The sequence below is a fragment of the Callithrix jacchus genome, chromosome 1, assembly GCF_049354715.1.
Source record: "Callithrix jacchus isolate 240 chromosome 1, calJac240_pri, whole genome shotgun sequence".
Lineage (NCBI taxonomy): Eukaryota > Metazoa > Chordata > Mammalia > Primates > Cebidae > Callithrix > Callithrix jacchus.
The window spans coordinates 196404970-196432710 of record NC_133502.1 but is presented as its reverse complement, the minus strand read 5'-3'; the positions used below and the strand labels follow the sequence as shown (position 1 = coordinate 196432710).

Sequence of the window (27741 nt, the reverse complement as noted above, 5' to 3'; positions counted from 1 at the left end):
ATAAATGTATCAGATGCCCAGGTCCACTCATCACCTGGAAATACACTGAGCTTTGGGGAGCTACTGTGATGCTTCCCAGCCCTGAGTTACAATTCAGGATCCCCAAAAGAATCTTATTAATTGGAACTAAGATCCTAGATTCTAATTTTTCAAAAATAACTTCTATGGCAGGAGTGATGATGGGAAGATCTTGTTTCTTTTCCAAGAAATGGAGTGATATGCAATTGTAATCATTCATAATTGAATGGAAACTGTGCTGACAGTAAACTGTAGAAATACAGCCCAAAGCCAAATACATGAGATCTAGGGGCCTTGTTGTCCACACTTCTGATCCCTGGAGAACTGATGGGCTGTATTATTCCAACATATCCAACACATAACGACGTTCTGAATGTGTAGGACCATTACCCTGCCTACAATGACTCATCAGGCTCCCCCCCAAAAACAGAAAAGATGCCTTCTGCCAGTGTTGGCTCCTTCCTTGGTGACAAGCCTTGGGCTCCTCACACAGTAGGCGCTTAATAAATGCTGCCTGATTTGCCGAAAGGTACCGTGTGGATTGGAAATTTCTTTCTATCTTGTTCGTAAACATTAGCTCTGGAAAGGATCTCAAAGAGCAGCCACATCTTGCTATCGTATGATCCACCGACAAATTCCCAACAAGGTGAACACACAGGGCGCACCTTTTGGTGACCTCATCTCTGTGCCAAGTGTCATGGCCAGGGACATTTTATTTGAGCCAACTAGGAGAGGCTGTACAATGGGGAGACTCAGGGTACAGGGAGACCTGGTCTGAGTCACCCTTCCACCTCCTACCTGTCCAGTTGTGTTTTGGGGTGGCAGACTTTCCCCTCTAAGCCTGCTTTCCTCTTTATAAAATGAGGGTTGGATGCTGAAAGGTTCCTAAAGAAATGGTGATTTTGTTTTGTTTTGTTTTGTTTTCAGCACTTGACCTCAGATAAACATGCAAAAATTACAGTACAGTCATCCCTTGATATCCATGGGGGACTGGTTCCAGGACCTCCCTGAGAATAGCCAACTCCACAGATGCTCCACATGCTGCCATAGAAGGGTATCGTATTTGCATATAACCTTCACACATCCCCTGTATACTTCAAATCGCCTCTAACGTAAATGCTATGTAAATAGTTGTTGGACTGTACTGTTTTTTATTTGTATTACTTTTCCTTGTTGTATTTTTTTTTTTCCCAAATATTTTCTCTCCTTGGTTGCTTGCATCCCAGGATGAGGAGCTGCAGCTATGGAGGGCTGACTGCTGTTGTTAGGATTTTCATTCCCTCATTTCACAGAGGAGACAGCGGAGGCTGAGTCAGTGTGACGTGCTCAGAGTCCCAGAGACACCCAGCAGTGGATCCGAACACGTCTGTCTGACTTCAAAGTCCAGCTTGTCTTTTCTTTTTAGATCCACCTACCTGCTCTCCAGCCTTCTTCAAATCCATCGGATGATGTGGTGCTTCTGACCTCACCAAAAAAATGTTCTATTTTCAGAAATTACAAAGTTCCCCCTTGATTAGGAGTTGACTTTAAAGTTTAAAAGAAGTTAAAGCATGCACACTACCATCTCATGTACACCAGTAAAACAGATACACAGAGTTTTGGAGGCTATTTTATAAAACATGAAATCAGCATATGCCATTGTACGTACTGGGAGACATGCTGGATGAGACTGCCTTAGACTTACCCGGGACTCTCCCTCTCCTCTCCATTCAAGTCTATTTGGAAAGAGGTAAAAATAGCGACGCTGCCACTGAGTCAGAAATGGGTTTCCCAGTTTCAGCATGTACCCGTGCATAATGCAGTCCTTCCCCAGAGCGTAATCTGAGGAATACAAAGTAACTAGGAGTTAAACAGGCTCTGAAACAAAATGTCATAGCAGCATTATTCTCTGAAAAAACATCAACATACTTTTTAGGAAAAGGAGGTTTCTACAAATATAGCACATTACAGAAGTCATGGTTTTCGTTTTAAATGCACGTGCACTGGGGATCTAAAGATCAGAGGATTCTGCAGCTCTCTCTGCCCACTTAGTAATGGCTGCTTTGCAATATGCTGATAAATCCATGATGCCCATGGATCGCTCTGGGAGGGCAATAGTCAGTTTCCAAACTCTTTTCATTATGTGTGATGAGAACTGGAGAATAGAGAGTATTTAAAGTCAAGCCATCCCCAAAGTACCTTTGTCTTTATGTGGGATTAGGATTCCCCCTTTAATCTTAAAAATAATAATAGAGTGGGAATTTTCTTGTCCAATTAAGGTAACATAAAAATCAAAACTGGTTCATTCCTCAGCTTAATGTTAGGTTTATTCCTCAAATATATATGTATAGAGACAATTCACATACATTGTTGAGTCCTGATTACATCTTTATAGTGAAATACTGTCTTTTTTTTTTTTTTTAAGTGAGGGGGGTGGTCCCGAGCATGGTAGCTCACATCTGTAATCCCAGCAGTTTGAGAGGCTGAAGTAGGTGGATCACGAGGTCAGGAGATTGAGACCATCCTGGCTAACACGTGAAACCCCGTCTCTACTAAAAATACAAAAAATTAGCCGTACATGGAGGCACATGTCTGTAGTTCCAGCTACTCGGGAGGCTGAGGCAGGAGAATGCCTTGAACCCAGGAGGTAGAGGTTGCAGTGAGCTGAGATCGCGCCACTGCACTCCAGCCTGGACAACAAAGTGAGACTCCATCTCAAAAAAAAAAAAAGGTTAATTTTAAAGTCTAGATTAAAGGCTTTGGTGATTATGCCAAAATCATTTACTCACTCACTCATTTCTTCAACAAGTATCACATGAACGCCCAGGTGTTGGGCGTGTTCCAGATATTCTGGGGTCAGCAGAGAACAAAAGAGACAAAACCCCCACTTTAGAGAACTTACAATCTAGTGAGTGTGTCAGCCCCTAAGTGAACAAGTAAAACCCATGCTGGGTCATTTGGAGACAGGCAGGAAAAGTGCAAAGGAGAGAGAGGGTCAGGGAGGGTCAGTGGTGAAGGCGAAGCATGGGGTTGTCGTTTTTACTGAAAAGTGCTTGCATTTCCAAAATCTATTGAAAATGTGAGTAGAGAAATCCCTTGGTATTCACAGGGGATAGGCTCCAGGACCTCAGCAGATACCAAAATCAGTAGACGTTCAAGTCCTCAATATAAAATGGCGTAGTATTTGCATAGAACCTACATACATCCTCCCACAAACTTTAAATCACCTCTAGTTGACCTATACTACCTAACACAGCGTAAATGCTATGGAAATGGTTGTTACCTTGTATAGCAGGGATTCTCAACCTTTCTGGTACCGGAGACTGGTGTTGTAAAGACAATTTTTCCACAGACGGGTGTGGGGGAATGGTTTTGGCTTGAAACTCTTCTACCTCAGATCCTCAAGCATTTGATTCTGTAAGGAGCACGTGACCTAGATCCCTCACGTGCTCAGTTCCCAATAGAGTTTATGTGCTCCTTTAAGAATCTAACGCCGCTGCTGATCTGACAGGCGGAGCTCGGGCGGTTCCGCTCTCTCACCCACCACGCACCTCCTGCTGCGCGGCCCCGTTCCTAACTGGCCATCCACCCGTGGGGTTGGGAATCCCTGCTGTAGAGCTTTTATTTGCATTTTTTATTATTGCATCATTATTCTTTCTCCAGATATTTTTTATCATGGTTGGTCAAATCCACAGATGCAGAACCTGCGGACGTGGAGGGCCGAATGTGGTATAATTTTTTTTTTTTTTTGGTTCAGAAATCTAAGCCTAGACTCTATTTTTCTAGAAAAGTGACCTCTGAGATTGTCAGCCAAGACCTACTCATGCACGAATTACTAACATACGAAGATAAATTCATTGATTTGCTAAACTTTCTAATTACGGCTGTAACTAAAAGGATACACTTTGATGAACGTATATATAGAAATACATATTTATATATAGTTCTGGATCCAATTCATGAAGATTCTAGTGACATCAAGACACTCCCTTGAGCAAGTCCACCTTGAATCAATTTCCTGTGTAAAATCTGCTGTGGCAAACACAGCCCAGTGTGATCACAAGGGACCTGTTCTCTAAAGCATCGCTTACAAACAAGGGTTGTGTGTCCCTGCAGCACTGAGGTAGGCACAGTTAAAAGAATGCAGGATTCACCTGGTGTTTTCTAGCAACTTTTATGTACAGAGTAAATCATCTAGAATCAAAGACACTTTAAATGCCACAGGGAAATTGTCAGATCCTATACCAAGATGCTGCCACCAAAGTCATCTATTAATAGAGTGAAAGAGTTTCTGGTCGTTCTTGTTAGATAAGGTTAACCCCGAAAGGGATTTGCTCAGAGGGAAAGTGAAATTATATCTTACCACAATCATCAACTACAATAAATTTAATCATCCACAATGCATGAAATCGTAGAAAAATCAAGAGTGGCCATATTCAGTGAATCAAGAATGACTTATTTAAAATTCATGTTTCCTATTCAATGTTATATTTTGTAGGGCATCCAATTATTTACATAAAAACACAGTTTGGCAATTTTGGTTTTTTTGTGTGTGAGTCAGCTTCTCATTGTGTCACCCAGGCTGGAGTGCAGTGGCACAATCTCGGCTCACTGCAGATGACCTCCTGGACTCAAGTGATCCTCTCATTTTGGCCCCCTAGTCACTGGGACTACAGGCACACGCCACCACGCCTGGCTAATTTTTATTTTTTCTAGAGATGAGGTTTCACCATGTTGCCCAGGCTGGTCTCAGACGTCTGGCCTCAACTGATCGTTCCGCCTCAGCCTCCTGAAGCACTAGGATTACAGATGTGAGCCACTGCGCCCCGGCCTGGTTTGGCAATTTGTAAAAGGCTATTTGTCATAGAAATGTCTTTATACATTTACCTCTCTTGTCTACGGCCATACCACCTGAACACGCCCGATCTCACCTGAGCTTGGAAGCTAAGCAGGGTTGGGCCTGGTTAGTACCTGAATGGGAGACATTTACCTCTCTTAACAAGTGACAAGATCCTCACCAGGATTGGCTATGTACTTCTCGGTCCCCAGTGCAAAATGAAACCGCAGGCCCCTTTTTCAAAAATGACTAGGAGTCTCAAGGTGATGACAACAGTGCCCTAAACTGGGTCAGGTGCCCAGATGACTGCACAGGGCACACCCCAGTGACACTAGCCCCACTCCTGACTCAATGTGCAAGAAGGAACCTCTAAACTAGTTCCCAAGCGCTCAAGGAACCCAGCTTCCTGTCTCCACAGACTGAAGACTTCAAGAGCCCGGGCTGAGCTCTTCCAAGCCAGAGCAAACTGAAATGATTTACGGCACTGCTTTCTTCTTGACTGGAAAATACCTTATGGCCCAAATGCTTTTTCAGCTTTACAAGAAATTCTGAAAAGTCACCGCATGAGAAATGTATGGAGACATGTTAGCTCCGTTACCTTCTTCGTGGCCAAGCTGCTTATTTTTAGCTCTCTTTCTGGCCTCAGTTTTATCCGCGTCTGCATTGACTGCTTCGTAAACGGTTTCCGTGACCTCCTGCTGCCAGCGTTCAGAGATGACCAGAGGGAAGTTCTTGTAGAGTTCTTGGTCGCAATCAAGCAGCTGATTATTTTAAGAAGTCAAGATATTTCCGATTAATATTCTTACAAAGGTAAGAGTCCACGGTGCCGCGTTCATGGTGACGCTAGCATGAAACTGTACATGGGAAGATGGCAACAGTGATCATCTGGGTAAATCTCTGCTAATGACAACCGAAGCAATGAGCATCCACAAAGAGTTAGAACTGATCACCACTTTCGTTTCAGCCCCAGATCAGCTACAGTCAGCCCAACCTTCTATACTATCTTCATGACGTGTTTGCCAATGAAAACTCACAGACAGGGTTTTGCTTGAAGTAGGAAAAGATTCTGACTATAAACTAAAATTTCAATTATGATAAGGATATTTTGTTTCTGTAAGTGGGGAAACTGTTTCTAACGTTTTAGAAACAGTTATATAAAGCAGAAGCCAAGAGGGCTTTTGAACCTACCTTCGATTAATCTGAAAAGTCAGAAAAACCAAAGGTAAATGAGGCTGAGCTTCCTATGAATTCCATGAACCTTCCAACTACTTAAAGTTTAACATCATGCTCATGTATAAGAAAGCTCAAGATACATGGGGAGTTTAGGCAGTGGAGCCTTTAAGAGTTTCTGTAGGGCTGGGTGCAGTGGCTCAGGCGTGTAATCCCAGTACTTTGGGAGGCCAAGGTGGGCGAATCATGAGGTCAAGAGATCGAGACCATCCTGGCCAACATGGTGAAACCCCATCTCTACTAAAAATACAAAAATTAGTCAGGCGTGGTGGCACATGCCTGTGGTCCCAGCTACTCAAGAGACTGAGGCGGAAGAATTGCTTGAACCCAGGAGGCGGAGGTTGCAGTGAGCCGAGATTGCGCCACTGCACTCCAGCCTGGCGACAAAGCAAGACTCCGTCTCAAAAAAAAAAAAGAGTTGCGGTAACAAAAATTACACTTAATGGGAGTGTTTTTCTTCCAAACCATTACTCAAAATTCTTCATTCTGCCCTCTAGGTAAGGCTGCACTTTGAATATGAGCGAAGAAAATGGTTTTATGCATCTGAGCTGCATTTTTATGGCAGATATACCAGCAGACCTTCTGATAAAAACATGCTTGCCTTAGAAGCACAGACCTTACAGACTTGATTTGCTTACTCTTTGAGAGAGAAGCAGGGGTGGGTATCACAACAGGCAAAATACTGAGAAGGGCAAGAAAGCCCAAGCCTTTTCACACACTCCCTTAGCAAGTAACAGAACAGCAGAGGCAGCTGCATCCCACATCCCAACCTGGGGCCCACTCCATCCAGTCTGATTGATCTATTATAATAATCTATTGATTTTGAGGTCACCTTGACCTGTAGAGCCTTTCCACTTTCTGTTTTCTTCAGACATTCAATCTAAACCCGTAACTGAACCCCTTGATTGTTCTGAATGGGACTGGAGGTGCGTGTGTGAGTGATGGGGTGTTGAAGACCCCAAAGCCTGATAAGCACCTGCAATCAGGCACACGGGACAGGTTCTGAGCAGTCTGGTAAAGAGTCAAAGCACGCTCCTTGCCCAGGTAGCTATTCTGAAACGGCCAGCTCTGTTTTATAGACAAACTGTTTCACTGCCTATAATTTCGGAAAGACTTGATCTTTATGAACTGAGCCCACATTGCTGAAAATGAATTTTTTTAAAGAAGAAGACAACTTATGCTTACATGATGTGAGGTTTCCCCTCCCTTTTAAAGGAAGTGTGTTATTTGGGCTGTTTTTACAAGACAGTTTCTTAAAGGGCTGTCCTCTGCCCTTCCTGCTAGACTCAGCCATCACAGGGGCGGGACCTGGGCTTCTTGTTTCCAGCTGATTCCCTACCAGATACGACTTCTTGCTCAGGAAGAACCAACACATAATAGTAGAAGCTACTAGTCTGTCAAGCATTGACCATATGCCTGTAGCCTTCAGCAGGCCACCTCATTTATCCTTAGAGAAAGCTTGGCAATGAAATCCCCCACTTTACAGGTGAGCAAACCAAGACCTGAGAGCTTACAGAATGGCCCACATTCACCCCGCTAATGGCAGATCCCAGCCCAGTCTGACTCCAAAGCCTGGATCTTGGTTTACCACACTTTCAAGTATGATCATCTCTTTTTAACATCAAAAAATGTTCGTGGGCGCCCACATAATAGTAGTTTTATTTTTAGTACTCTGATAGATCGTAGTACAGCAGGTGAAAAAATTCTATTGTGACAGCGGTACATTCTTTAAATACCTTTGTAAGTGGGTTGTTCCCCAAGGCGCTGCTGTCTACTCATATACCCCACATCAATGGTATCAACGGTTCAGGCTACAGACGATGCCTGGCGGTGCACAGGTCTAGGCATTGGTCTCAATGCTGACCCCAGCCACTGCTCCAGACCACAGAAGGGTGTCTCGCAGTTGGTCATCAATCCTCACAGCCCTGTGGCCTGGGCCCTCCCCACTTTGCCTTCACCTAACCTCCAGCACCTGAGAAGCTAGTCCTGTGAACACCCCAATCACCATCATGACCCAGTCCCTCATCTCCTGGGGCCCCTAGCACTGGCCAGCTGCCACTGGGTTCCCCGGATGCACTTGGCCTCTACATGCTGCTCCCGATAAATGCTCTCCTTCCCCGCAATCCTCATATCTTCTGCCTTTTCTGATCCCATAGCCTAGCTGGTCCCAGTCCCACGTGTCTCTAATCATAACTCCTGCCAGGCCCCTGCATTTTATTTGTCACTCTTTCATTCACACCTGAGAGGTGTGTGTTTTAATAGTGCTTCAGCCTTCTGGAAAAGGAAGCTCCTTGGTGGGGAAAGCGAGGAGGGCTTGCATCAGAAGGGTGTAAATGGGACCAGCTGAGAAGAAACAGGGACAGCCAGGGAGCAGTGGGGAGAGCTGGGGCAAGCTGCCAGCATGGGGGTAGGTGAGAGCTTGATGTAGTGATACGCTTTGACCCAGCATCTTAGACAGGATGATCTTCTCTCATGACTCACCGTCTCTAATTATGTCTTGTCTCTACTTGGGGGAATAGTGACATGAACGAAAGTATGAAAAATGCAGAGGATTGTATTTAAAAACAGTGATTATTTCATCTTTGATTGACAAATGCAAAATGACTCGCGCTGTTTGCTCTGTCGTCCTAACACGGGGAGATGTAAACACTAAGAGCTGAGACCCTGGCTCTTTCGCACTAGGAAAGTATGTTTGTGCCACGCAGTTGTCTTTCCTGCTTCATGTACAATTTGAGTTTTATTTCAATCACACATACGCCAAATCAATAAACATTTTCCCATGCAGTTCATCAAAAATAAAACTATTAGTCTGAAGAAAGCCTTCAAAGCCTGTCATTTAGATCCTTAACTTACATATTCTTCAAATATGTTGATATTCATTGATGAGTCAAATACCACCAACAGCCCAATACTAAAACAACCGCTAAGTTTGATTTCCACCAGAAATCCCCCCATCCAAAAATAAAAGAAAGGAAACAATGATTGCATGTGTACCTTAATGCCTTTGGTATCTTCTTCATCAAATGAGCCAATATCAAAGGCATCAGCAGCATTGACTTCTCCCCGGGGAGGAATCAAGGGTGGGGGGTACTGGAAAACGCAAACAAGCATAGTGCATTCATCAGATGACCTTTACGGCCCCATCCCAACCTAACATTCTACGAAGACAGCACAGTGCAAGGTATCAGCATGCTACACTGTAAAGCATTTCTTCTTTAAAATTTCTTTGACAGTCTCACTCTGTCACCCAGGCTGGAGTGCAGTAGTGCGAACTCAGCTCACTGCATCCTCCGCCTCCCGGGTTCAAGCGATTCTCCCACCTCAGCCTCCTGAGTAACTGGGACTACAGGCGGGCACCACCACGCTAGGCTAATTTTTGTATTTTTAGTAGAGATGGGGTTTCACCATGTTGGCCAGGATGGTCTTGAACTCCTGACCTCAGATAAGCCATCCATCTCAGTCTCCCAAAGAGCTGGATTACAGGCGTGAGCCACCACGCTCAGCAACACTGTGCAGCATTTCATTCAAGATTGTAACAAATCACATTTCATATTTTGTATAAAAGCCTTTGCACTGAATAGCCCCAAAGGGAGGCCCTGGATTTTAGACAAAATAAAGAAAAATAGGACTCATGGCTGAAGGCTTAAATAATTTTCAAATACAACCAAATCTCAGGCATATCAGTCCAGCTCAGCTTAGGAAAGCACAATCTCTCAGAGGACGCAACAACACCTTCAGGTTGCTGAAGCCACAACAGGGAGCAGGCCGGATCTACAAACACCTCAACGTAAATGTTAACTGGACCACAGGTCAAAACCTAACTCGGCAGGACTAACAGATGAGTCTCTCTTTACTACAGAAAATCATCATTTCTCTGCAGTCTGAGTTCATGCAAAAAACAAAAACAAAAAAAACCCTAAGGCTGATCATCAACATTTTTCTAAAAACTGAATTTGGGTTGTTTCCTGTATCAATGCAAATATAATGAAGCTTAAAATAAGGGAAGGAAATTATGCTGATCTAAAATATGCTAATTCTTGAATTGTGTAGTGTGGGGCCAGAAAACAGACATCAGTTTATGGAAGAAGTCTGGTGTACATTTTATGGAGATCTATGTAAAATAGTCACATACTGAGATAAGAATTCGAGAAGGTGAGCACACACTGAAAAAGGCTCAATTATACGTGCATTGAATTCACTAGATCATAGCTCCATTTTACCTTCTATTAGCTGATACAGGAGATATTTCCAAAATGTTTATATTAGGGAAATGAAGAGAGAGAGGGTACCCCCAAGGGGATGGGCTACATGGTAACTCTTGGGTGACAGAGTGCTGTGGACACAGGATGCCGGGGTAGGCGGGTGGCGGGGATCCTGGGGTCACAGGGCCAGGAAGCCAGAGACAGAGCCAGAGACAGAGACAAGCATGTAAGGGCGGCGGTGCCCAAGGTAGAGCCCAGGGGGGTGAGTACCTTTTGTAAGTAGACATGCTGCCAGTCAATACCTTTGAAAAAGCTGTGCTCTTTTACTTCCTGTGAGCTGGAGGAGAAAGAGTCGTAACAGTGGTAAGTATGCAGTTGGAAATATAAGAAATATTGTACAAAACTGCTGTTAACAACACAGGGGAACAAGTATTTCCAGTTGTTGTTTTTTTTTTTAAGAAAGCAAATAATTATGGTTCCTTCAAAGCAACACGAGGAATGCTATGATGTTTAGAATACTGCATGCAGCACCTGGGAATATTATCCCATAAGATCATTTATTTGGGATAGTTATTACAGTTTAAGATAACCTAGAAATTTTCACAGATATAAATACACACATGCATGCATACATACAGTAATTCTATAGTCATGAGGACATAACTGAAATAAGAATTAAATTGGATATCTACACATTAAAGAAATTTACGGCAAATATCTACATGTCACAATAGATGATAATATCATAGGAAAATGACAGGAATGTCAAGCACCGCATTTACCCAGAAGCAAACTAGAGATCTAATAATACAATGTATACCAAAACCCTTTATAAATTGAACAAACAAGTTTTCTCTAAGGTCATAATTAAAACTCGGAGTACCCAGAGCAAAAGTTGGCTGGGCACGGTGGCTCACGCCTATAATCCTAGCATTTTGGGAGGCCAAGGTGGGTGGACTGCCTGAGCTCAGGAGTTCAAGATCAGCCTGGGCAACACAGCGAAACCCTGTCTCTTCTAAAATACAAAAAAATTAGCTGATGGTGGTGGCGTGCACCTGTAGTCCCATTTACTTGGGAGGCTGAGGCAGAAGAACTGCTTGAACTCGGGAGGGGAGACTGCAATGAGCCGAGATCGCGCCACTGCACTCCATCCTGGATGACAGAGTGAGAATATGTCTCCAGAAACAACAACAACAAAAAGCTGCACAGCAAGGAAAAGGCTGCGTGGCACAGCGGCACCCCAGCACGTGCCACTCACTTTCTCTTCCTCCACATCTTGTCCAAGAGCTCAGGGCTGCTTCTCAGGGCCCTTCTGCAGTCATTCCTGGGGCGTCTCGCCCCACCCAGGAGCTGGAGTGCCTTTATAGGACTCCGAAATCTGTACCCCAAGCACCAACCCTCGCCCTTGTTCAGGCCACTCCTACTCCACAGCGCACTCAGAGGATACAGGCGGGGCTGACGCAGCCCTCTCCACACTGCTCCCACACAGCCCAGCCAGGATGGTCCTGGATACTTCCCTTCCCTCATGCTGCACAGCCACCCCTCGGCCAGTCCCAGACCTGACTACTTCCTACCACCTCCCATCCTCCCCAGACTCTCACTTAGGGCTGGTGTTTCTGCTCAGGGTGCTCCTGGCATTTGTGCGCAGGGAAGGGATGATAGACGCCCCACCAGAAACACTGAGGCGCCAGGGCACTGGCACCTCCTGCCTGAGCTGCTCTAATGCCTCCTCCTTTGACCTCTAGTCCTGCCCACCTGCAGCCCCACCCCACTTCATACAGTGCCCAAATCACCTTCTTCAATGAACTCACCACTCCTCTGCTCAAAACTCTCCAAAGTTTGGCTTTGCATTTATTACCGAACCCAGTGCCGAGGAGACCTGGCTTTGCTGATTCTACCTGGAAGTCCTCCCTAACTGACCCTTCCGCTGGAGTGTTCCTCCCCAGGCCTCGTCCCCCACACAGGTACTTCTCACCATCTGGACCCATCTTACTTGATGTTTCTACACTGTGGCTTTCCCACAGCAGGAGCTTCAAGGCGGCAGGGGCCATCCCTATCAGGAGCACTGCCTCTGCCACTTCACGGGGTAGCATCAGTGTGTGCCCAGAAAACAGACACTGAAGGAAGGACTGGGATCCCAGAGCGTATCCTCGTGCATTTTTACTGCCAACACTTCGGTGATTTTCTTATTGGGTTCCATTTTTGTGTCCATCATTGTTCATACATTAAATGTGGTAAGCTAAGTAAGAAGTTTACTTGCATATATCCAAGCAATTAGAAATGCCCCAGAAAGAATGCTTCTGGTTCAAGCCTGTGACTGGGTGCAAGCATGCATCTTCACACCTTCTCAACAACCACTGAAACGGCAGGAAAGGAACATGGAGCCAGGCACGGTGGCTCATGCCTGTCATCCTAGCTCTTTGGGGGCCAAGAGGGGAAGATCACTTGAGGCCAGGAATTCAAGACCCATCTGGGCAGCATAGCAAGACCCCTTCTCTATTAAAAAAAAAAAAAAAAAGTTAGCCAGGCGTGGTGATATGGGCCTGTGGTCCCACCTACTCAGGAGGCTGGGGCCAAAGGATTACTTGAGCCCAGGAGTTTGGGGCTGCAGCAAGCTATAACTGTGCCATTGCACTCCAGCCAGGGTGACAGAGTGAGACACTCTCTTTTTATAAGACAAAAATAGGCGGGACATGCTGGCTCATGCCTGTAATCTTAGCACTTTGGAAGGCCAAGGTGGGCAGATCACTTGAGGTCAGGAGTTTGAGACCAGTTCTGGCCAACATGGCAAAACCCCATCTCTACTAAAAATACAAAAATTAGCTGAGTGTGGTGGTGAGCACCTGTAGTCCCAGCTACTTGGGAAGCTGAGGCAGGAGAATCACTTGAACCCAGGAGGCGGAGGTTGCAGTGAGCTGAGAAGATGGCGCCACTGCACTCCAGCCTGGGCAACAGAGTTAAGACTCTATCGCAAAAAAATAAAAATACAAGTAAAAATAAACATCAAAAAAAAAAAAATCTACCATGTGTGAGAGAGAGGGAGGGCCATCAGCAGACAAGAAGGGGTGTTGACACAAGGACAGTGACTGATGGCAAAGCAGGGCAGAGATACTGCCCTGAGGATGGAGCCGGTGTGCTGAGCTCCAGCACACCACAGTGTGTGTGGCTGGGGGCTGGGACAGAGGACTGGAGCTCTGGGCATGGACCCTGTGGCTTTGAGCAGCAGCACACCTGCACACACATGCACACCCCACACCCACCCCCAGAACACCTGCAGCAAGGTGTTTACTCTAACATGGAATAAGAAAACCCTGAAAAGTTCTACCTTTTTTTTTTTTTTTTTTTTGAGACAGAGTTTCCCTCTTGTTACCCAGGCTGGAGTGCAATGGCTCTATCTCGGCTCACCGCAACCTCTGCCTCCTGGGTTCAGGCAATTCTCCTGCCTCAGCCTCCTGAGTAGCTGGGATTACAGGCACGCACCACCATGCCCAGCTAATTTTTTGTATTTTTGGTAGAGACGGGGTTTCACCATGTTGACCAGGATGGTCTTGATCTCTTGACCTCATGATCCACCCGCCTCGGCCTCCCAAAGTGCTGGGATTACAGGCGCGAGCCACCGTGCCCAGCCCGAAAAGTTCTACTTTTAAGAAATTAAACCTGCTAAAGATTTTAAAAAGGAAATAAATAAAAGGGTTGAAAATGTATACTATCGGCAAGTATAACAAATAAAGCAAAGATGCAGGTAACATTCAAGATCAGGAGCGCAGAGGCCCACGTCCAGAAAGGAACCCGAGCATCCAGCTAATAAGAGTTCTGCAAGAAACAGAGCACGAGGAATGTCAAATAAGGAAAGGAAGGGTGTTCTCTAAGCTGAAGCACGTGAGTCCCCGAGCACAAGGGGTACTGCGAGCCTGCCGTCACAAGCGGTAACCCAGCTCCATGGCCCACACAGACTGTCCGCTGGTCCACAATAAAGCAGGAGCGTCAAAGTTCTGGGGGAAAACTATTATTTATTTAGAATTCTATGTCTAGCCTACATGTAGCAGGAGGCAGGGAATCGAGTGAGCAGCAGATTCAGACCAGGAGGCTGCAAAGGAAGTGCTGGGTGAGAAGACGCCGATTAGCAGAAATAGAGCACCTCTTTCTCAGTGCTGCTGCAGGCGGAGTCTTCCCGAAAGAATCATCAGGGAAAAACAAAGTCCACAACCAGCATGTGCTTTTTTGAGAGAAAGATATATGTATATCTCTTATATATATACATGTTACATATGTATATATATAACTATGTAACTTAAAGTTTATTACAAGCTAAGTAGAAACCATGAAATGAACATTTGTGATTCCACATGACAGTGTAAATACCTTCTTCATTTGCAACTATTGAAATCAACCTATATGCAAGGCGCAAAGATTGATTGTGATCACAGAATAGGAAGTAAGCAGTATCATACTGATGATGTAAAATAAGAATTCACATGAAAGATCACCAGAGAGAAGACAATGAAAGACAGGAATGTCGAAATCCTTGACTCAGATACTGTTTATAGTTGGAAAAAGGTACAGCTGGGTTAAGCACAGAATTGAAAGCTACAGAGGGAAGCAAAAGAGGAACCCAAAATAGTGTTTCAACTCTTTTGAGAGGTGAAGGAAGGGAGGGCTACAGAGACCATAATGAGTGAGCTAAATCTTCATCTATTATAGCAGGAATAGGTAATTTTGCAAGTTAATAAGGACATACTCATATATAAGTATATTATTTAGTTATCTATGTAAACTGCTTATACTATATGTATAATATGCACACTAAAACATACATACACATATGTATGACATACATATAGGTAATATACACTTAAAAGTTACTTCTTATGCCAAGCAAGCCTGGGGGTGAAGAGATACAGGAGAAAGGTCTGGCTTAAATCTCTCTATATAAGCTTTCTAGATACTACTGTTTAGAATGTTTGGGGCAGGGGAATAGTGAGTACGTGTTAGAGATAGCAGTTACTCAGTTATGCATGAGAGAAATATGTGAGAATCTGGTCAGAATATTAAACTGCCATAATCACAAATATAACCATCACTAAAAAACAAACAGACTACAAAATATCAGAATTCATTCCTATCAACCACAAGGTCAATCTTTAAAAGTTAAAGAGTGGGCTGGCCAGGGTGGCTCACACCTGTAATCCCAGCACTTTGAGAGGCCAAGGTGGGTGGATCACCTGAGGTCAGGAGTTTGAGACCAGCCTGGCCAACATGGCAACACCCCGTCTCTACTAAAAATACAAAAATTAGCCAGGCGTGGTAGCTGGCATCAGTGGTCTTGAACCCAGGAAGTGGAGGTTGCAGTGAGCCGAGATCACGCCACTGTACTCCAGCCTGGGTGACACAGCAAGACTCCATCTCAAAAATAAATAAAGCAAAAAAGTGAGTGACTTCTTCAACTCCTTAACTATAAAAACACATAGGACAATATATGTAGATTTCCCATGTGATTATTTTTTTCCCCCTTTCAAGTCAAAATGGAACATTTTAAGGACTAGGGATGACTTTTGATAGGCAGTATTTAAAAATCACTCTTTTGCTCTTCCGGTAAAGATACCGAAAGGCAGGAACAATGGCCTACCCGCCTCCGTGACAGCCCAGCCGCTTGCTAACGTCTCGCTGGAGCAAGCCCTCCAAAAGGGACTTCAGTTCAGGAGAGAAGGCATCTGGAAGTTCCACATTCTGGGGAAAAGACAAGTCAGATTTTTAAAATCTGTTCATGGAAACAGTATCCTAACAACCAACCAGTTAGGTTAGGTTAAAGGCTATTGCTTGGATAAGAATAGTATTGAAAACTGCAGTCTCATTAGGAATTAATATTTACTCTATAGAAACATAAAAAGGTCACTAATCAGTTGCGAAATCCATCAGGCTGGGTCCAGACCAGAAGAACCAGAAGGCATCCTCATTCTTCGGCGTCTTAGTCATTTTCCTTTTCTTTGATTTCTTTACTTTCGTTCTAGATTTTCTTTAGCTTCTTCATACTGTTTGTTAGTAAATCCTGATTTTTGCCTTGGCATCTATTTCCATTCATTTTTTCTTCTAGAAATTCTTTTAGAAATTATATCTTCATGTATTTGTTTTAAGAAAGCACATTTTTATTATGTTGATATTATATATGGTTTTCTATTTCCTATAATACTTCATGTGATGGCCATTTTTTATTATTGATAGATTGAAACATGACAATGATCATGCAGATGAGAAGAGAGTTCTGAATCTCCTTACCACGGTGAGGGTCATTCGGTCAATCTCATGCTTGTCTTTGGTTTTATGCTGTCTGAAAGGGCTGTGACTGTGGAAAAAAAGAATTCTTCCATTAAAACCTGGCATCAGGCGAGACAGCACATACCACTGACTAATATATGGGTAAAGTATTACGTCCTATCACTACTCATTCAAAACTGGAGAAATGCAAAAGCTACCAACAGGTATCATTTCCACAGAAAAACTGGTGCGCAAATGTTAGGAGAAATAGCAGGACTTAGATCTTACTTGAACTGCCTGAATCTCCCTTCGGTGAACTTGTGGCCCTAAAACACGCTGTTCCAATGGAAATACCATTAGAAAAGAATCTGTAACTAGCCAACAGGTAATCGTGAGAACAAAAGTCATTTATATAACATTTGTCATACGAGGGTTTGAACTGAACAGTACCTTTCATATAAATCTCTCAGGAAAATGGATATTGGTCCCTGAAACAGCCCAAGGAAGAGCAGCTGAAGCAAAACAGGACGGAGATGAAACAATTCACCCCTAGAAACCAGTAATTTTAAGCAATACATCCCTTTGATGAAAAGAGAAATAAACTAACCACACACCAGCAGGTTCTCCACAGCTCTGAGCACTGCCTCATGCCTTCCCTGTACAGAATCCCAGACTCCAGAGTCAGAAACGCTGGATTCAGGTTGTGACTTGATACTGACTGTCAGCCAGATAGAAACCTTCAGTACCAAGTCTTCATCTGTAAAGCAGGGATCAAGCCACCACCACTTCACAGAAGTGGTGAAGGGGAAAAGCTAAAGCGCTATCTATGCAAGTAGCCAAGACAATCGCAGTAAGGTAGGAAGCTGATACAGTAACCACTTGTGGAAATAATAAAGATTACTCTTACTGGGCAGGGCGTGGTGGCTCATGCCTGTAATCCCAGCACTTTGGTAGGCTGAGGCGGGCGGATCACAAGGTCAGAAGTTCGAGACCAGTCTGGCCAACAAAGAAACCCCGTCTCTACTAAAAATACAAAAAATTAGCCAGGCATGGTGGTGCGCGCCTATAATCCCAGCTACTCAGGAGGCTGAGGCAGGAGAATCACATGAACTCGGGAGGCGGAGCTTACAGTGAGCCGAGTGGAGCCATCAAACTCCAGCCCAAGTGACAGTGTGAGATTCCATCTCAAAAAAAAAGATAATTCTTACTTTATAAAATAAATGTCTACTTCGTGAACTATGTAAAACAGATTATTCTTACTCTTTCTCGTGTTTTTAAAACTTTGGAGAAGCTGACTTTCAAAGGAAACCTTACCATAAAAAAAACTATTAAATATGCAAACTAGAATACCATGGTTTTTCACTTTGAAAGTAAAGGGGCACATAAGATTGAATTTTCTTATAGCAAGACGTGCCAGCAAAGTAGTAATCCTATACATTTATTTATAAGGCAGAAATGACATAAGCTGAGGCAGGCAGGATATTATGTAAAATATTTGAATATTAACTCCATAAAATGGATTAGGATGTCGAGCACATAACTCAGTGAGATTCTAAAAAAGAATTCAAATGCCACTTATCTTGCACTGCTACTTACTGCTACTGAGCTGGTCGTCCTACTGAATTAATTAGGTTATACATTGAACTATCTCTTGAGATTATTACATTTCAGACCATTTAGTGTCTGAAACACTTTAATTTTCTTTTTGTGCAAGAGAGGGCACTCTAGTCCTTTATTTCCTTCCATATCATTTCATACAGTGAAATACAAGCTAATTCCCATCTCTTAAAAGCATTAATTTGAAAAAAAGAAAGAAAGAAAGAAAAGATAAAAACAAGATAAATTAGCACCCAGTAAACATTTAACTTTGAAAGTAGACTTTGATTGAAAATATTCTTTTTGCCTTATTTCAAGGAAAAAATGTACCATTGCTACATTTAAAAAGCAGATGTAAAAGCAAACAATGTCTGTTATTTATGATGTTTAAAAATGTATCATGCTTGCATCATTCTCTTTCATACAAAATCCCCGGAAATACTAATGTGTTTACAGTTGTAGAGAAAAGGAATGAAAGCTGATCAAACCTTAGGAAGACCTTAGCCTCCCTGCTCGACGCTGAGCTGCTTCCACCCGATGGTGCTCCTTACTGTGTTAAAAGGGATCAAGGGCAGATCTGGTGTTTTGACAAATCCCTCGGACCTGGCTCCTGCATGCAAAGCCAGAGGACCCCACTCCTGCATCTGGCCCCCGTGTCCTCATGGCTGCTCCAGGAAGGAAAGGGCTATGCCCTGACCTTGCTGAGGAGGCCTGCTATGTTCTGACACAAACGCTCTGTGCTAAATTTGAAGTCTTTCATGAGACCACAGGGAGGCTTGTGAGGGGACTCGGAGTTAAAGTTAGTGGTGCCAAAACTATTTCCAGCACATGGGCCCTATTGCTACAAATTCCATTTATAAATATAGCGATTCCATGTCCAGCTCAATAAGAAATTATCAGAAAATGCTCTTCAGCTATTCAATTCGATGCTGCCATGTTCAGACGCTTTGGTCTTTCCAGTTGAAATCTTGACGCACATCTGTTTCCAATATATTCTTGATTATTCTTTGTGAACAAAGCCAAAGACTCAGTTTCTATTTTGGAAAACGTTATAGAAAACCTATGATAGTAATAATCTCCATTCTGAGCGAGGCACGTGGTGAGCACAGATCCTGTGTGGTCACAGCTGCTCCCTGATGCAGCCACTTTAAATAGGAGACAGTAACGGGCCTGTCAACAGCTTACAAGGCACGGCCAAGTTCTTCCCATGCAACACGCTGGCTGCATCAGGGAATGCTGTGGGAAAAGAATTCACATGTGCAGTGGTCAAGTGTAGCTTTCTGAACTACAGATAGAATGGAACAGCTGCACGTTTCCCCTAAATGAGCCGAAAAATTGTTCGGGACATTATAAATGATGCGGGAACACATGAACCCCCCGATCCCAAGTTAACTCTACATCATATTCACGGGGAAACAATGGGTTCAAAAATTATGTGATTAAAAACTCTCACATCAAAAGTTAATTTTAAAATACCCCAAAGATGGCATGTTACATTACATGTGCATTTCAAACCTAACCCAGTAGCTGCCAAAATATTAATAAACTGCCCTTTTCCCCTCTCCTGGAACAAACTCAATAGAGCCAGGCAGCATTCAGTCCTCCTCAGGCCACTGTTCAGGCTCCTCCTCGTCTCTGACAACTCCACAGGGAGACCATCAACGGTGATGAGCTTAAGATCGAGGCCACTGTCACATCCATTGATTTCCTTAACAGACACCTTAAATCTAGGTGAAGATCATGACGGCAGCTCCACAGGTTTGCAACATGGGTGTGTCTTCATACACAGATGCTCTTGAGTATCTGACAAAGTCATCTGAAACAGAAGTCATGTCCAGCACCCAAAAATGGGGGATATGAATGGCTCGGTCAATCACTGTTGAGTCCAGGGATGCAAAACACCTTCTCAAGTCTTGACAACTTTCTCCCATTCAAACTCCTTCTCCAAATGCCTTGCAGTATTCTTGTAGGGGATGAAGAGAAAATGAAGCAGGCAGAAAAGTGTTTCAGCAGAAGTGAGGGGGCACGTTGGTCAGAGAAGGAGGATTTGAGCATAGAAGACAGACCCTTCCTTGGTGACCACAGATCCAACCTCACCGCACAGCTGTGGCAGAAGGGAGGGGCAACTTGCTCTGGGGTGGTGACATTTGGGGCCAAATGATTCCTTGTTGGGATGCTGCGGGGGCTGTCCTATGCACCATAGGATGCTGATGATCACCATCTTTGGCCTCTACTTAGGAGATGCCAGTAGCAGCCCCTCCCCAAGTTATGACAACCTCTAGGCATTGCCCAGTGCCCCCTGGGGTTGAGGACCGGTGCCCTAGGAGAGAGCCAGGATGCAGAGGGGACGGTGCCCAAGCCTGTGCCCCAGAGGCCCTGCCTAGTCAATCTCCTCCTCCACTCAGTTGATTTCTTAGTGCCTGAGAAAAGACAGCTGCCTGCAGCTCCCTTCTATACAACATAGGAAAAATGCACAGGATACTGACAGGCATATTTTTGAGGTTTTCCCACAAGCAACTTTGTGAGGAAGTAGAACAGGTGGCACGATCCCCTGGTTCACAGCTGAGGCAGTGAAGGCTCCTGCACACAGTCCCACCTCCTCCCCGCCTCGCCACAGGGGTTTGCTCCTCAAAGGCCTTGCACACACTTCAGTTTCGTGTGAACCACTGAAGCTTGACAGACTGATTTTGGTCATGACATCGTTATTCTCCCAATTATCCTGAACCTAAACTGCACCATCTTTAAGTCCGATCCTTCCATATCCGACCATTTATTTAAAAAAAAAAAAAAAAAAAAACAAAAAGCACCCCATGGAAACACTGAAGCACCGCGGACTCTAATTCTGCAGTACCCGCTGCCATCCACTCCTGTCAGGGTCCAAGGCCGTGGACTCTAATTCTGCAGTACCCGCTGCCATCCACTCCTGTCAGGGTCCAAGGCCACAGACTCTAATTCTGCAGTACCCGCTGCCATCCACTCCTGTCAGGGTCCAAGGCCACAGACTCTAATTCTGCAGTGCCCGCTGCCATCCACTCCTTTCAGGGTCCAAGGCCGTGGACTCTAATTCTGCAGTACCCGCTGCCATCCACTCCTGTCAGGGTCCAAGGCCGTGGACTCTAATTCTGCAGTACCCGCTGCCATCCACTCCTGTCAGGGTCCAAGGCCGTGGACTCTAATTCTGCAGTACCCGCTGCCATCCACTCCCGTCAGGGTCCAAGGCCGTGGACTCTAATTCTGCAGTACCCGCTGCCATCCACTCCTGTCAGGGTCCAAGGCCACAGACTCTAATTCTGCAGTACCCGCTGCCATCCACTCCTGTCAGGGTCCAAGGCCACAGACTCTAATTCTGCAGTGCCCGCTGCCATCCACTCCTGTCAGGGTCCAAGGCCGTGGACTCTAATTCTGCAGTACCCGCTGCCATCCACTCCTGTCAGGGTCCAAGGCCACAGACTCTAATTCTGCAGTACCCGCTGCCATCCACTCCTGTCAGGGTCCAAGGCCGTGGACTCTAATTCTGCAGTACCCCCTGCCATCCACTCCTGTCAGGGTCCAAGGCTGCTGTGCAAGCTCACTGCCTTTTGCCCACATTCTTCTGCCTGCCTCCTGCCTCGGTCTCTGTCCCTCCATTGCTCCAGGCTGCTTCCAGAATCATCTTACTGAAAAGCCTTCAGCCTCCAGGGCCTGGAGGCTAAAGGTCAAGCTTCTCAGCTTGGTCCGAGGTCCTTCCCAGTGCTGACCCGACCGTCCGCGCCTTCTCCCTCAGCACCCGCCTTGAGAAACACAGAAAGCTGACATTTCCCCTGTGCCCAGGCTTTGTATTGTCGTCCTATCTTCAAAGCCTACTCCACAGACCATCTCCCACCTGAGGCAACCCTACCGTTTCAGGTTAGACTTGGTTCTCCCACGTCTGTGCTCCCAGCACATCGCTACTGTCGAAGTCGGCACAGCGTGGACAGCTCCTGATCCGGTGTGACCAGTGTGCATATCCATAGCTATTCTCCTGGACTGCTTATCCCTCAAGGATTTCGTGTGGCTCCCTTCCTGGCTAGCTGGCTTCCTTGCTTTCTTTCTTCCCTCCCTCCTTTCCTTCATTCCCTTTCCTACCTCTCTTCCCTCTTCTTCCTTCCTCCTTCTTTCCTTCCCTCCCTCTTTCTCACTCCTTCTCTTCCTCTCTACCTTCTTCCTCCTTTCCTTCCTCTCCTTCCTTCCTCCCTCTCCTTCCTTCCTTCCTTTCCTTCCTCTTTCCTCCCTCTCATTCTTCCCTCTCCTTCCTCCCTTCCTCCCTCTTCTTCCTTCCTTCCTCTCCTTCCTCCCTTCCTCCCTCTCCTTCCTTCCCTCTTCCCTCTCCTTCCTCCCTTCCTCCCTCTCCTTCCTTCCTTCCTCTCCTTCCTCTTTCGTCCCTCTCCTTCCTCCCTTTCTCCTTCCTTCCTCTTCCTCCCTTCCTCCCTCTCCTTCTTCCCCCCTCCTTCCTCCCTTTCTCCTTCCTCCCCCTCCTTCCTCCTTCCTCCCACTCCTTCCTCCTTCCTCCCCCTCCTTCCTCCTTCCTCCCCCTCCTTCCTCCCTTCCTCCCCCTCCTTCCTCCCTTCCTCCCCCTCCTTCCTCTCTTCCTCCCTCTCCTTCCCCTCTCCTTCCTCCCCCTCCTTCCTCCCCGTCCTTCCTCCCTTCCTCCCTCTCCTTCCTCCCCCTCCTTCCTCCTTCCTCCCCCTCCTTCCTCCCTTCCTCCCTCTCCTTTCTCCCTTCCTCCCTTCCTCCTCCCTCCCTCTCCTGTTTTCCTTCCTTGCCCCTTTCCTTCCCCCATAGCATCAAGCACAGTCTCTTGTATATTACAGGTACTAACTCCATAAATGTTTATCACATTTCATTTAAATCACTTAAGTCAAAAAATGTTTCCTGCTCTTTGGCTTCAGTGCTATATCCTATCTGTGAGCAGCTTCTCAACAGTCAAGGGAGTGGCCTGAGATAATAAATCCTAGTGGGGGAGACCCAGCTAATCCTATCTATCACCCACTGCAAGGATTCTCTGTTTCAGTCTCAATCAATAGTCAACAGACAGTGACAGGGAGCCAACTATCTGTGGGGCAGAGCCCTCCTTCATTAGGTAGCTCAAGTGACTGGACATTCTTGAATCAAACTGCAATCTTCCTCTTCAAAAATGCGGCCCTCCGGAGTTACACAGCATGCAGAGGGACGCGTTCAACAAGATGGCCTTCTAGCAGCTTCCTTAAGTTCTGGACTCAGCTCTTTCGGTCTTTCCACAGAAGCGGTAAGCTCTGGCTATTTTACCACTCTCCGCTCATCTCATCCACCCTCCCATCCTCACGGCCCTCCTAGGGATGCCTTCCTGTCTGTCAAGTCTCTTCTCAGTGGGAGCCCCACTGAACATAATGCTTCCATCAAGGCCGACCGAGGACTTCACAAAGGAATTCATATCTTCCAGTTCAGTACGGCAAAGCTGAATTCCGGCCAAGTAAGACTGAGTTCATTTTGTTAGCCACAAGCCACACTGTCGGAGCAGACAGAGTTACTTAACAAAACCCTCCAGTCTTTTAAAAACTGAAGTCCTGTTACACCAAATCCTCCTCAGCCTAGATGCATGGACATTTGAACAACCAGAGCCACAAAACAAAGAAGTACACAAAGTCCTAAATACAAGACTTTTGAGACTGTCAGATTTAACTGCTGATTTTTGCATTCAGCGGTTCAGCGGTTGCACAGAGTTTTTATCATCTCCGAATTCTGTAGGTAGGGACTGTCTGTCTCCAACCACATCGCCAGCAGAGATCCAGAACAAAGACCTCCTGGGTGTCTTCATGCACTCCATATGCACAGAAGCGACTCCACTGGGGAGAACAGCGTCTCACAGGGGAAATGGCTTTCTCTGGTTTGCTTAGATAAACTCTCTAATTAGGTCAGCTAGTCTGATGACATGAATTAAGGCCATCCAGGCTCCACAAATACAATAATCCAATTAAGGAATAACAGAACCCAACTTTCTAAGCAATAATACAATTTTAGATCACAAGTGAATGCAAAGCAGACAACAACCGGATTATCAGAGTCCTAACGAAACAGAGGGCGCTCAGAACCTAGTTTCGGGGGAATGTGGAATTCAGCCTCTCTCCAGAATGTGCTAAATGTAATAAGAGGATGCAGTGGTGCTCAATTAGGCTCTCCAATGGAAAGGTCCAACATTTAGCAAACCATCAGGACTGCATTCTTATGAGAGTATTCAAAGGAAAACCTTGACAAGGAAATTTTAACGTAAAATGCTTTTTGTATTATGAGTCTGAATGATAAAAAAATTTAACTGAAGCTTTCCACTAAAAGTAGCTAAAAGAATTAATGGAAACAGTAGTATAATTGTTGAGTGTTTAATATGAGAACACATTTTGAAAGTGCCTTCCTCTCACCAACTGTTCTACTTTATTTCATCGTCTTTGGTAGTTCAGAGCAAGGGCCAAGTACACTACTAGCTTTAAAACACACAGGAATTTCAGCGTTTTTCCCAGTAAATGCAAGCTTTTAAAATGGATTTACTGGTTATGTATGGTGGCTTAGGCCTATAATCCCAGCTCTTTGGCAGGCTGAGATGGGAGGATGGCTTAAGGCCAGGAGTTCGAGACCAGCCTGGGCAACATGTGGTAAGACCTCATCTCTGAAAAAAGCTAAAAACTTATCCAGGTGTGGGGGTGAATGCCTGTAGTCCCAGCTACTCAGGGGGCTGAGGTGGAAGGATTGCTTGAGCCCAGGAGGTCTAGCTGCAGGGAGCCATGTTTGTGCCACTGCACTGCACCAGGGCAACAGAGAGAGACCCTGTCTAAAAACAAATACAATCAAATAGGTTAACTTTGGGTTTTCAACCTTTTTTTTTTCTTTTTGTAACTCTCAAAATTCTGTAAGCCCCCAAGATTATGAATAACTAATTTCTAGGGAAGAAATTATTCTACCTTTTAAAATTACCTACATTTCAAAACAATACTTATTCCTACAATGTGACTTACCCATGGAAATAATTCAAAGCAGTCTAATTTTAGGTTTAAAAGAATTTTGATTCCTACATAGTATAGAATAAAAATACAAAGCCATAAGCTTTTATCCAGCAGCTTATGGGGAAGCAGCTTTCACTCTTCTAAGGCAGAGTCTTCCAGATTAGCATGTGGCTTAAAGATCACTGTGTCATTTGAAATATCATTAGAATCTAGTCGTTTCTACATATTTTCAATGTTCGTCCAAGTTCCTGCTGCCATGAGGACAGCACTAAAAGGATGCATTTCACTCACCCTCTCAGAAGTTTGAAAAGCATACAGCCCAGGGAGAACCAGTCGGCACTGCTGTCGTAGGCCGTCCCCTTCTGCAGCACCTCCGGAGCCATGTACCCATGGGTGCCACTAGGGAGAAGACAGTGTACAGGCAGTTATCAGAGCATGCCCATTTCAGAAAACACTAACAGTGCCCCAAGGTCTGCGTGTCATTCATTAGATGGCAGCAGCTGTAAACACAGGAGAAGGGACAATTGTGCCTCACCGCAAACTCAACATCCAGTGGGAAAATGATCTTTTCTGCCTTCACTCGTATATGGATTAACATAAATAAGCATGTGAAATAAATATGTAAAATGCAAGTTCGGAATCTCATTAGTCCTTCTCTACTCCAGCTATGAAGAGCACAGGTTCTCCTGCCGTTTCAGCTCTTGCGATGCAGGTGTGTGGGGTCAGGTGAGGTGGGGAAACGGACGCTGCAGTGCTGTGGACCTTGAAGGCATGGAGACATCCACCCCTGTGTGGTGCCACCTATTGTGCTGAGGATCTGAGCTTGAAGGGGCATCGACTCAGCTTGATCATGGTCAGCAACAGACCCCAGGGGCATGGGGAACAAGGAGGAACATGAGCCCAGTAGTACACACGATGGAGAAATCACATGTCAGGTTTCACAAGCTGCAGAAGGTCAAAGGACTCGGCACTAAGCAAACTGAAGATGATTTTCAGGAAACTGAGAAAAATCACTTGAGAGGACAACCATTTCATGGATCGTCTGCACCATCTGCAACTCGAAAGCCCCTCCCACTCTGGGACTCTCCACCTCTCCTTGAAAGGCTAAGCTGGCCCGGCTGCAGCAGGAAGCGCCAGGCAGCCCGTGGGGAACTTTCCAAGGTGTAGCCTGAAAGGGCCCCAGCAAAAGCCGTTATCTGTATGCCCTACAGCCCCTTCATCCACGTTTCATTTTTTTCCTCAGTACAATGGGTAATAAGATAACATCTCTACCTCTCAGGGTTGCTGTGAGCACTGCACGTATGTCACGGGCTCACATACAGGAGCAACTCGATTCGTGTTGGGGACCATGCTTATCGTAGTACAAGAATTTTTAACTTGCTTATGCTCAGCAACAGTGGGAATCTACTCAGATAACTGATCCTGGATCACTAACGAGCCTGGGTCATCACTGGGACTGGTACTCTCTAAGAGGTGCATTTTGAGAGTTGTATCAAACAGTGAAAATGGGCGTTGGTCCATCAGGGCAAACCCAGCACTCTGGAAAGCTCAATCAGCTGAAACCCATGACAGTGTAAGGTCACCAGGCCACACCATGAGAGCATTGGAGATTTCTATGAGGGGCATCCAAGCCATTTTCTGGGAAGGTTTAATTTCAGAGTTGGAGAAAGTCCTTTTCCGTGGCCTTTTAGCCTGTATTTATCAGGAGCAAATCACAGTTCTGGGATGGAAAGACAACTACAAGGATAAATAAGATATATGAATGCAGACCGTCAGTCCCTCATGCTTACACGGGATATCACTAAAACTCAAGCCTGGACTGCCTGCCACCAGGTTTACTGATTCTGCCTATAGGGCACTGCTAATGCTTCCTGATGCATTCTGCTAAAGATCTGCTCTACTATTAATACTGGATGAACACTTGGCCGTTTTAAGATGCTGTGACATGAGACACAGCTTTGTGTTCTTAGATAAAATAAGCTAGAACTCAAATTAGTCACTGACAATCTGTGCAACTCCAAAAGTTTCCCTTTGATTTTTCATGGCTCCTTCACAGTTCACTTCTAGTTTACAATAATTGATGATTCTTCCATTAAATGGACCAAGTCTAAGCGCAAATCATAAAACCTCAGCTACAATCCTACTTTGGAGATGGGCCAGCCGCTAGATGAAGTCTGAGAATCACATCTGCAGCTTGGAGAAGATCTGAGAAACTAAGTTCAGGGTGAAACTGTGGCTAAAGATCTCGTCTTGTACTGGACAGATCATTCCAAAGCCTCAGGGAGCTCATTCACACAGTGTAAAGATTACAGGCTTTGGAATCAGACAGAACTGGATTGTAAGTCTAGCCCCATGGCATATCAGCCACGTGACCTGGTTCAAGTTACTTAATTTCTCTGAACCTCAATTTCCACACCACAAAAATTGGATAGTGATTGCTATAATTTCCGGGGTTTCCATGAGGGTGCCTTACGCATGCCTGGGACAGCTGATATTCAGTGAGTGACACAGTGAATGCTGCTGATACTGCCACCACTCCATATGCTGGTCACTCAGGGGACAAGTTCTTGAGGCTGCTAGTTCCAGGAGGTCAGGGGTCAGCCCTGTCTTACCATGGCATCGCCAGCAGCTGGCACGC

General features: G+C 45.2%; 1 protein-coding gene across 1 annotated transcript in view; it reads right to left on the bottom strand.

Moving 5' to 3' along the window:
• Positions 1–27741, bottom strand: part of GRK3 (G protein-coupled receptor kinase 3) — a 168588-nt gene that overhangs the window by 10504 nt on the left and 130343 nt on the right. The window contains exons 13-19 of the mRNA XM_035256379.3: positions 25395–25502; positions 16540–16606; positions 15893–15993; positions 10537–10603; positions 9059–9154; positions 5433–5595; positions 1703–1839 (exon numbers count right to left, since the gene is read on the bottom strand). Coding sequence (XP_035112270.1) covers positions 1703–1839; positions 5433–5595; positions 9059–9154; positions 10537–10603; positions 15893–15993; positions 16540–16606; positions 25395–25502 — 739 coding nt within the window. The remainder of the gene's footprint in view (positions 1–1702; positions 1840–5432; positions 5596–9058; positions 9155–10536; positions 10604–15892; positions 15994–16539; positions 16607–25394; positions 25503–27741) is intronic.